Source organism: Urtica dioica, chromosome 1, assembly GCF_054948205.1.
Source record: "Urtica dioica subsp. dioica isolate 48M chromosome 1, U.dioica_male_clone48M_v1_H2, whole genome shotgun sequence".
Taxonomy (NCBI): domain Eukaryota; kingdom Viridiplantae; phylum Streptophyta; class Magnoliopsida; order Rosales; family Urticaceae; genus Urtica; species Urtica dioica.
Window position 1 is genome coordinate 16,837,648 of NC_142756.1, and position 12,557 is coordinate 16,850,204.

Sequence of the window (12,557 nt, forward strand, 5' to 3'; positions counted from 1 at the left end):
CATGCTACGTTTAAATCAACTACTGAAATTTATCGAGAAAAGTCTAGTATCTTTTTTTTTTCCCATGAAATAAATTCCGACCTAGTTCATTTAAAAAGTTAAATAAAAATCGTCAGGAAACAAATTCTGGAATAAAAAGAAAATCAAACAAGCAATTTTTTTCGAAAATAATTTATGTGAATTTGAACTACCGTTGATAGTTGCAAGGAACTAAATGCCGCCGAATTTCCAGAAATTTAAGTTTTTCGTTTCGTCGTCGTTTTTCGTCGAATATCGTTGTTTTTCGTTTTTTCGCCAAAATGTCGTTTAATAAATAAGCAAAATTTGAGTGACATCTGGGATTCAAACTCAGGAGCTTCGATGCATACGTCCAGACGTTTACCACCACACCAGATAACACCTTTGTCTATAGTATGCAGATTTAATATATAATATGTATCTCATATATATTAGAGATATATATACATATGTATATAAACATTTATATAATTATACATATGTATATAAACATTTATATAATTATATATATTGGTATAAATACGTTGAAATTAATATTAATGAGAGTTTTTGATATTATGTTTGTGTAAAAATATTAAATATTAAAAATTATAATGTATAGTTAGTATAAATTTTAAAATTTGATACAACTATATATATTTGATATAAATATAATTACAAATTATAGAGAGATATAAATATGTATATACATATTTATACAATTATATTCATATATGTATTTGATATAAATAATTAAATATAATTACATTGAGATTGAATTTAATAAATGTATTTGACATTATATTTGTGCAAAATAAATTAAATATTAAATATTATAAAATATAGTTAAAAATTGAATATATATATATATATATATATATAAATAACATATTATGCAACATTTTTTCCGTTCGGTTTTCCATCGGCACGTCGGTTTTCCATGGAAAACGGCATTTCACTTTCCCTTTTCCACATTTTTTTCGTTCGAATTTCCATCGGAATGACGATTTTCCGTAAATCAGGGGCCTCGAAACGGCAACGAAAACGACATTTTTTTCCTTGGATAGTTGGCCTAAATAACAACAAATTTCCCATCAATAGCTGGCCTTTTAAAATAACGAATTTGAGAGGATCCCAAAAAGTAGACATAATTATGACAAACGGCGACATTTTTGGCCTTGAATAGAAACGACATGTTCTAAAAAAATAACACCAAAACAACATTTTTTTTTTGGATATGGTTGCCCAATTTTTTTTTTTTATTGCAGTAGCTTTTATGTCTCATTCCATGTCCAACGATATCATTTAAGTATTTAATTATATATAAATGTAGAACATCACTAAAGAGGATAAAAGCCTATCAACGACTAAAGACAAATAATGCCACTTGTACGGTCACTCCGTTTTTTTGTTTTTGTTTTGATGTTTGTTTAGCTATTTAGATTAATCTTTATTCATCTATACATTTTATCATAACAAATTTGGGGGTCGTTATGAATACCGAACTAGGTGTGATTTGTCATGCAGAACATATACTGTTGGTATATATATATATATCCACGCAAGAACTGTATTTCGTTATTGGTTTATAGTACGTCATCGCTTACGCAAACTTTTAGCAACGTCAAGCATCAAACATTAGTGGTGACCATATCAAACATTAGTCGTGACAATTCAGAAGTAATCTCAAACGTTCCAGAACATGCATTGGCAATAAATTACAATCCTATCATCGATTGTATATATTTTCATTTAAAAGACTTTTAAGAATCTGAAAAATTGATGTTTTTAAATTATAATTAAAATAAGGTAAAAAAAACATTAAATTTTATAAAGATGCTATAAAAAATGCAAGGACAAAAGTTGAAACACACGATAGTTTTGGAATTAAATGAGTTAAAATGGAATTTTTGTATTAAAATTAGAAAATTAGTACCACTGGTAATTTTTAAGAAAATTAACAACGTATAAGAATCCAATAAATGAAAAATTAATAAATAAAATATCTGTATAATAATAATAATAATAATAATAATAAAGTCAAAAGAAGGGTGCTAATTTTTCAATACTTATGACAGCTCAACTCATTCTTCTTGACCAAGAAACCTTAAAGTTGAACAGTTGAGCTCTTTCTTGAGGACCAAGAAAGCTTGTCTTCTATATTTACAATTAGTGCGAAGAAAATAGAACTAGTCATTACTCATTACATACCTGATTCAAATGATTTAAAAAAGGGTCCAGTGGCTATCTAGCCATATGAAACGTTAGAAATTTCTAAATGACCAACGTTTCGTTAATTTTTTGTAAATAGCCACGTAAATCTATTTACACAGAGTAATTTTCTAGTAAATATATGTAAATAACGTTGGTTACGTCATATTTTTTACTATTTACGAAACATTTATGGCTATTTACGAAAAATTTACAAAACGTTGGCTAAAATGCAAATGCTTATGTTTTTGTGGCTTATATCGCTAAATATTTGTTTAAAAAATTCACGCAGCACGGAAATCTAGAAAAGTAAAGAGAAAATGATATTTATATATATATATAAAAATTACCTTCAATCCAAAGATTTAAATACCGTTACCGTTCCGATGTTTAAAATTTACTGGTAACCGCTGGTACCGTAAAGGAATACCAAGGGAAGCAGGAAAAAAAAGGAAACCAATACTGTTGAACTTACCGTTACCGTTGAGGAATACTATCAAATACCGTATTTACCGAGAGGAATCCAGAAAAAATATACAAAAAACATACATAGTACGTAGGATAAAAATTCATAAAATTAAAAGTAGTGTACAATATTTCAATACATTACCAAATTACAAACACAAAGTTCAATAGTACAAACCAAAATGACAAAGTTCAATAGTACAAACCAAAATGATAAAGTTCAACACAATCCACTAAATACCATAGTTCAAATTCAACATAAAATAAATCATTTGAACTAAATCATAAAAAACTAACGATAAATTTCGAGAAGAACACTAAATATCATAAGATTTTAAGAATTGTCGGTATTTGACCACTTACCGATAAGTTTCCGTCGGTATGCGTAAAAATTGCATAAAGACTGTCGGTAAGTGGACGGTTTCCCCGGAATCCAAGAAAAAAAACTGAAAGTGAACGGTTTTGTACATTCCGGTACCGGGATTTTGAAAAAAACGGTTTCCGGACCGGTTTCCGGACGGTTTCCCCGGAATTTCAAACCTTGTAATCAATCTATGAAAAAATATCCTCTCAATTTACCATAAATAACAAATATATTTTTAATTCATAATTGTGTGGTATATTACGCTTTATTTTTTACTTTGACTCTAGCAATTTTTTTAATATCCAAACATGACATTACAAAATATTAATATCTCCTTGGGCACATAGTGCCTCTGTCCAGTGTATAGATAAGATTGGTACATTTATTTCGCTATTCATACTCATATATTCGTTCTTTAATAAGATCGACTATTTTACTAACTAATAAATTTCAAATGATTATTATGTACAACTTTTCCATAAATAAAAATATTTTGCCTTTGCGCTAGAAATATATCAATAAATAAATAAACGAACTCGTTGTAAGTTGTAACTTATATGGCAGTGGTTGGTCAGTTATGAAACTTAACAATAAAAGGCAAAAATATATTTGGAGCGTAAAGTCAACGACTAACCCCAAACGTAATATTAGTCGAATTTCAGTTTCCCAATTTTCCTCACAAATATACAAATTTAAAAAATGTATGTGTGCCTTCAAAAAAAAAAAAAGAAAAAAAAAAGAAAAGAAAAAAAGTAAGCGTGCAAAAAAGTAAAATATATAAAAAATTATAATATACATACACACCACACAACCGCTATTAATAATAAAACCTTATTCCCAATACATATATCTAAGCCGAAACATCCACACCATTCCTCTATAGGCTATCTATATATAGAGATAGTCAACATGATATACACACACAAATTTAGAAGTATTTATAATAATAATAAAGTGAGCAAGATGAGAGAGGAAGAGGAAGAGGAAGAGGACAACTCGGGCGAGTCGAATCGGGCGAGTGAGATCGCGGAGGTGGAAGCGATTCTGGGGTACAGGTTCAACGACAAGTCGTTGTTGGAAGAGGCTCTGACGCACGCGTCTTTCTCAGCTTGGTCGTACGACAGGCTTGAGTACGTGGGCGACGCCGTTTTGAACGTGCTGTTCGCGAAGGAGCTCTATTTTCTGTACCCGGACTTGTCGTCGGGCCAGCTAACCCGACTCCGAGCCTCCAACGTCGACACCGAAAAACTCGCACGTGTCGCCCTCAGGCACGGCCTTCACCGATTCCTTCGTCACAACAAGCCTCTCCTAGAGGTTCAGGTAATATATATCGCTTCATCGTCTATATATGATGTATTCTTTTTTTCTTCTTCTTCTTCTGATGATGATGATGATGGTGATCAATTCAATGCATGATTCGGTGAATGTTGTTGACTAAAAATACACATGATAATTAATATAATTAAATGTGATATTATTGTCGGTCAATTACCCATACGAACTAAGAACGACTCTATTTTTTTTTTTTTTAATCTTAATTTTTGGAAGTATTGTTAGATATAAGAATTAGGTTTGGGTAATTTTTTTTTTTTTTTTTTTTTATATATATGAGTCGTGACTAAGTAGTAATGTCGTTAGGCGACTTGGTTAATTACGATAACATAAGTAATAGAAATATGAAATATGAAATCAGATTGAGAAGTTCAGGGTGGAAATCGAAGAATATCCGTTGCATTCGAATGGATTGTTGGAAGTACCGAAAGTGCTGGCAGACATTGTTGAATCCGTCATCGGAGCTGTCTTCATCGATTCAAACTCCTCCACAGACACTGTTTGGAAGGTATTACTCTCTCTCTCTCTCTCTCTCTCTCTCTCTCTCTCTCTCTCTCTCTCTCTCTCTCTCTCAGTAAACATCTAATTGAAGCTTTAGAAGGGCCAAAATTTTAAATAAGTTTTTATATGAAATCTAATAATTTTAACTTGTGAGGTATCGGACTATTACCTTTCTGATTTTTCGAATTTTTGCTTAAGGTTTATAATCCTCTCTCTTTTGGCGTTTTAATAAAACCTATTTTTTGTTTCAGTGAAATTTCTCTTATTTGCATGCTATTATTTTTTGTTTTGGATTTCCCACGTGAAATTTGTGTCTTTGATGTCCGTATTTGATTTTTATGACGTTGCCACTTATCTAGAAAATATTTATCATTGTTCCTTTCTTCTTATTAGGTATTTAAGGGTCTATTAGAACCAATAATCAGCCAGGAATCGATGAAAACGCATCCAGTGACAGAGCTTTACGAGTTCTGCCAGAAGCACAACAAGAAGTTAGAGTTTGTAGACACGTGGGCACAAAACGCTGCGTTTAATGTGTTTGTTGATGGTCAACTAGTTGGGACGGCGAGCTATGGCCTCAAGAAAGAAGTTGCTCACAATAGAGCAGCCAAAAATGCGTTGGACAACATTAATGGACTAACATTAAGTCCCAAAAACGACAACATTATTAGCTCTCTCCTAACACCACATGGTCTCGAAACAGTCAACCTGCCATGTATGATTGAGAGCAACTTAACCTCTGATTATTCTAATGATTAATTCAAATTTTGTGTGTTTATAACATATTTATTAAGAAAGCTCTATTTTAGATTAGAGGATTTCTTATGATATTAGAATTAGTTTACTTTATATCTCGTGTTTTTGTGGTTGGTTGCTCTAATGTATGTAGATGATTTAACAAAAACCTCGTGTGAGAAATATATACTTTTGTGGTAGAGTTGGGTATGCCAAAATTTTATTTTGTTTTGTTATGCACCGAAACATATTAGCTCGGTAAAAAAAGAATAAAATAAAGTCAAATTTGTTAATCAAGCATACACCTAAGATATTGTTAGATAAATATTAAACTAGAAAAACCTGACAGAAATCTCATCCGGTATAAAACAAAAAAAAAATGAAAGGATTGCTGTGGACATTCTCTTTAAAGTGATATTATTCTTTTACATAGGTCTGTGCATCTGATTGGATTGTTCAATTTTATTCTCTTTATTAACCCAATCTGAATATTTGGTTTGTCAATTTTAAAACTCAAACCGCTGCTTAAAGAACGAAAACCCAACTAGCCCAAACAATTAAAGAACAAGTTGGTTTGACGATTGGTTTGTTTAGGGCGGTCTTAGTCGGTTGTTCAGGTTAACGTAAATTAGCAACGTGAATAAATGTAAAACAACAAACAGCAAAAAAAAAAAGTCAATATCAATATTAAAAAACTCCATACAAAAATTCCACTTGCATTTTCTCTTGCCAAACTCCATTATCGAAAAACCAATTTGAAACCTAGTGAATAATTTTCTAATTAAAAACTTAGAAAGAGGCATGGAATAGGGACATAACACATTAGTAATTAGGATAATTAATTCAAATTCTCATAGTAGAATGATAAATCTTCTATTTTCTTTTTATCTTGATATATTTTGTTAAAAAAAAAGCGTGACTCTCCTGATTTGAAATTGAGAGACCCCGTAATTATCTTTGCATATAGAAAACAAATTATGAACAAGTGAATCATAGATCCAATAATTTCACTTTCTAATGGTGTGTAACACCTACTTCAATTACTGATATTATTTATGTGCAATTACTTAATTTTATTTTATTAATCATAAGCCAAATTAAAATATAGGTACGGGTATATAGATACGTGTGCATGCATAACTTCTTACATAGATAATACTCTCAAATAATAAATATATTTTTTCTTTTCTTCATGCATAGTCAATATTATTAACTAGTAAGTTCACATACATCCATGAAACAATTTTCCACTGACAACACATAAAAGACTTTCCTAGTGTGCTTGGTCAACTTTATAACACTCTAACAACACGTTAAATATTTTTCTTTCTTGTAGTCAAAATTAGCAACTAATGATCTCACATTTCTTCTTTCATTTTTCGCTGCAACACGAAAAGACTTTTGTGCCTAGTTTATAGTTTAGTCAAGATTCCATTATCCACTTTTTTTTTCTTATTTCGTTGGAAATTTTCTTCAAATTTGATGTTGATACTTACGATGACAGTACTATATATACACATATAGTCAGAATTGTGTGAGTTACTTTCAAAGAAATATATATATATATATATATATATATATATATATATATACATATATGTATATAAATTGTCCCTTTTAGATTGTATGTCGATCTAGCCCATTGGCATTAAGGGAAACGTCACATACAGGTTCAAAGCTTTTATTTTATTTTATATAGTGCTTATGTATTTATTAGCTTTCTTATTTTTTTTAACGAACATATATATATATGTAAGATATTTCGTTCTATTCAATATTATCCAATATTTTTACAATTAATTAGCTGTTTAGCCATCTAAAACACTAGCAATTTGGTTTTAGCCAACCTTTCGTTAATTTCCCGTAAATAGCCATCTTGCTTACGTGGCAGCTTATTAATTGAATTAGTTTTACCTTTTTGTCCTTAAGCTATTTTAATTAGGCAATTTTTTAAAAAAAAATCGAATTAAATATTGAAACCGAAAATGGAAGTTTTCAAATTTGAAATTTGAATTTTGAGCAGATTTTGAAAGATATCAGCCATTAATTGTTATGTATTTGGAAATTTTCAACATTGAGTTTAGTTAATTAGTTTCTATTTTTGTTGCAATTCATTAGGTAATTGATTTCGAATTAATTCTTCATTCATTGATATTATTTTGTCTTCCATATATTCATAATTTCCAGAATTTTCGTGCTCAAAATATTTCCAGAATTTTTCAGTTTATTTACCCGATTAACTGTAAATAGGCATTGTATTTACAGTGATTATACTGTAAATAAGCTTCGTATTTACACGAATATACTGTAAATATGATTTATATTTACACGAACATACTGTAAATAGGCTATCTATTTACACGAACATACTGTATTTTAAAAAAAAAACCATAAACTTCTCTCAGCAAGAATTTGTCGATTTGCACATGCGTTCCAGGAACAAGAATGAACTTGATTCCCAGGTTATAAAGGAAAACAAAATTCCTGAGAACCAAAATTAGTTGAGAATAACAAAATCATAGATCGTTGCTTTGAGACACGGGATCGTCGCCGCCACATTCGTCGCCACCAGCAGCAGCCCCACGCCGCCCACCGCCTTCGTCGCCATCCACCGCGATCCCCGCGTCACCTCTTCCACAGCGTCCTTCTCAGATTCGATCCCGATGCAGATTCAAACAAACAGCCTTGTTTGGAAAAAAAAAAATTAGAGCAGCCGTAAAAAAAAAATTTAGAACAGCCATTTTTGAAAAAAAAAAAACTCGGGATATTACATTTTCTTTGTTGTCGGGTTCGAGTGTTTATGATCTTCAATTGCATAAAAGCTTCCGAAAACTCTTTAATCGCCGAAAAGTTCCAGAACTTCTTCATTTGCCGAGTTTCGATCTGAGGGTTTTTTTTTTTTTTTTTTTTTTTGCTCTGAAATGGTTTGGGTTTTTTTGTTATGAAATTGTGTTCGAGTGATTTGTTGAGGCTGCGTGATTTGGTGTATTAATTAATGACGTTAATGACGTTCCTTGAATAGCGGGAGTAGTTATTGACCGAATATTTGGTTTTTAATTTTTTAATATCTGCAGTAAAAAAGGCGGGAAAATGTGAGGGTATACTCGGCCAATATTTGTTGTAAATAAATCATCCTGGCTATTTAGCACTTATTTACATAACGTTGGCTAAAAATAAATTGGCCATTTTCAGGAGGCTATTTAGCTTAATTACCCATATTTTTAAGCAAATAAAAAAAAAATTATGGTTTGAGACTTTGTACTAATACCAGGATACATACATATATATATATATATATATATATATATATATACATACATATATATATATATACATATATATATATATATATTCTAAATTAGAAAACTTTATACGACATAACTATTAATTCTCTTGTTTTACGTTTATACACATACACAAAGAAAGGTTGCTTTTATTCATTTTATTTCTCCTATTTGCTACTCCTAATAGACGTTTGAAAAACATATTGACTATATATGTTTATGTGTATATATATATATATATATATATATATATATATATATATATATATATATATATTTATAAATCAACGTGCAAGTATTTTATTTTCGTAATCATTAATAGTATTATTATTTGCTTTCATATGTTTAGCAATCCTTCGTTACGGCTAATAGTAATAATAATAGTGAAATCTCATACAGTGTGACAATTATAGGTGCTTCTTAGGTATTTTTTCGTCATGAGCGGTTAGAAGACTTTTTCATTGCCACAATTTTTCTTTATATTTGAAGTTCAAGTAAGTAAACCTTACTTACTTGCATTAGTTAATAGGTTTAATTAATTTATGGTTATGTGTTTGTGTGATTTATCTATTACATGCTTGATTGGTAGCTATATGTGTCATGATAGATTACACATGAATTTATATTTCATGCATAGCATGTCATGATAAAACGTTCAAGATATTTAAAACTCATGAATCCAAAGTTTTTAAGGAATAAAGGAATAAAACACTCGTAATGATATGAAAATGGTTTTCACAATGTAAAGGGTGTGTGTTTATGTCTGGAGGGTGCAATGTCAAGGGACGCGGAGGACCGGCGTACCCACCGACTGAAAATGTTTTTAATGAAATGAATGACTATGTTGGGGAAGGTCCCTTATTTTCCTTTCATGATGAGGACAATGAGCCCGTTTCGGCGGGAGTATTGAGTGATGTACAATTCCATGGTTTAATTCGTACTCTGCTCCCTCTAGCATAGAAAAATGGATCCAATAAAGGTTTAACAGGTTCTTTGACCAAGGTCCATTGGTAACAAAAGCATAGGCACACACCGAGCGCTCGAATCAAAGAGAAAGATTTAAATAAACGAAATGAAGAAAAATAGAGTTATAGGTTTCATTATCATGTCATCATTTGCGTGCATGAGGTTTACTTACTGAGCTTTATAACTCACCCTTTTTTTCCCAAACTCTTTTTAGGAGACGAGTAGTTGGTTACCGAACGAAGATGATGAGATGACTTGCGACGTGGCTAGTGACAAATATATAATTAGTTATCTATTTTAGTACTAATTATGACCTTCAATTTCCGCACTTACGCCAATACTATGTTTGAGGATATATAGTTATTGTCTTTATATTTCTAATGGTTTGATTTTAGCAGTTTGAAAAAAAAGTATTATGTTTTGCAAAAATCTATGATCTAAAATTTTAAACGGTATTTTAAGTTTTATTAAACTATTAAATAAAAGTAGGCGCTACATGGTGAGTACTAAAATAGAATTCTACTTCTATCTATAACTATTTGAACAATAATTTTTTGTTTATAACAATGACATGCGACACAAATGAATCATAGACCATGAACAAGTTGATAACAAACCCAAAATACTTCTATGAATCTAAGCAAGAAATTTGCTAATATGCATTATTTGAACATTAATATATCCACAGACCATGGAGTGCCACTAAAAAATGGACACAAAATGTATAACAGAGTGTAGAGTGTATGACACACATGTATAATCTATACCCGAATGTATAAACAACCAAGTCATGCAATTGAGCATTAACATAGTGTAAAATCAGCCTAAGTCACGCAATTGAGCACTACCGGTGTGTATAACACAGTACATGTATACTACATACCAAGTAACATACAATTTTAAATCTAATAATAAGATTGCATATTAAAAAGTTAAAAATAAAAAAAAAATTAACATTTACATGCTTTCACGATTGATTAAAAAAATTGTAGATTTTCCACGATTTTCTTCAGCTCTTCAACTATAAGTGACGCATCGTCGCCAATCTACCAATCCCTTAGACAAATTAAGGCTTCTTCCATTTTTTGGTGCAAAGAAATCCAAAAATTATCAAGAACTATACCGAAAGTAGATAATGCTGATTCAAAAGCAACATTTGAAACTTGAGCTGCCAAGATGTCTCAAGCAATGGATGAGAGAGTTGGATACTTTAAGCTATCCAACTTCCACCAAAAAAGCATATCAAACGGAGCAGACAAAACAAACAGTTCACACAATTCAACCATGTATGCCTCAATTTCATTCCTAGCACCATGACTCTAATCACAAGTTTTCACGAGTCTACTCAATATGGAAGAAATACTAGGGTTTCTTTGAGGAATTGGCTACGATTGAGACATTTGCTTCTCCTCTGTAGAATTCTGGTTTTAATTGAAAAATGGAAACAATTTTTGCAATATATTTGTAACTCGATAGCACGCCATATTAGCCATCATTGTTTCATCGATTGCCATTTCAATATAAACCTTCACAAGTCCCATCTTATATTGAGGGTCAAGAATAGCGGCAATAATCAACATCTTGTTAATTTTGTCTGCTTCACCCCAATACGTATCAGACTTAGCCTTCATGTTGAAAACCACGTTTCTCAAAATACTTGTTTGTGCTGTTAATAATATTGTCAACAACGGCCTAACTTCAAAGATTTCACGAAGATCAGATTCGTCGTTGTGCAGTGTGTCTCGCTGAACTTCAATGTTACTTCGTAGAATTTCTTCAAGAAAGTAATGTACTCATTTTCTTTCTCCCAATCGATATCACTACTTGGAGGTCCTTTCCATTGTTTTCCATCTTCATTCTCTCTGAAATAGTTCTCATAGTTTCCGTCAACAACCATCATAGCAAATGCCTTTTGATATTTTATTTCCCTTTGTAGCATAAGATATACCGAGTTCCATCAGGTGGGAACATCTAAGCACAAATTATCCTTAGAGTTGATTTTTTCTTCAACGACACATTCATCAAACTTCTTTGCTCTCAGAGGACCGAACAAACTTCACTGCATATCTGATCATCTCAACGGAATCATCGATTTCCTCCAAATCTTCAGTCGCAATCAAATTAATTATATGAAAGCAATAATATATATGCAAAGTCTTACCATACAGAAGAACACAACCAGTGATGTCTTGTAGTATTGTTTGCAAATAAGGCAATGCGGTATCATTCGACGAAGCATTTGTTGCGAATAAATCACACACACAAGCGTACATGTCGCCCAAATAATATAGTATACATGAATTACAAGTATTGATCCCACGAGGACTAGCAATTTTTAATAATTTACTCTAACTTGTAGCGAGTTGATTCCAATAAAAAGGTGAAGGAGTTTTAAGGCGATTAACAAAACTAAAGAAATGAAAGCAAAGAATTAACCATGAACGTAGGGGGTCCCGATTTCATCGGAACTAACTAGGTCAGGGGTTTTAGGTTTGAACAACAAAATCTACTCCTATGGATGGTAATCTCACTATAGCAAAATTATTCTCTAGCCTATCTTGAGTGTTCTAGTAAATGTTGTCAATGGTGCCCACAAGAAGAGTTGTAGTCTTTACTTATGTACATTTGATGTAATAAAGTTTCACGAAGACTCTTGCTTGTAATTGCTTATTTATTAATAAAAGTTGAAACGTTCATTCATT

General features: G+C 31.2%; 1 protein-coding gene across 1 annotated transcript; it reads left to right on the forward strand.

Annotated features, from left to right (window-relative positions):
• Positions 1 to 3,889: 3,889 nt before the first annotated feature.
• Positions 3,890 to 5,774, forward strand: RTL1 (RNAse II-like 1). The gene is made up of 3 exons (XM_089626781.1): positions 3,890 to 4,357; positions 4,731 to 4,877; positions 5,264 to 5,774. Exons 1-3 carry the CDS (start codon positions 3,947 to 3,949, stop codon positions 5,627 to 5,629), a joined length of 924 nt encoding a protein of 307 aa, XP_089482907.1. The 5' UTR covers positions 3,890 to 3,946; the 3' UTR covers positions 5,630 to 5,774.
• The last annotated feature ends 6,783 nt before the right edge of the window (positions 5,775 to 12,557 follow it).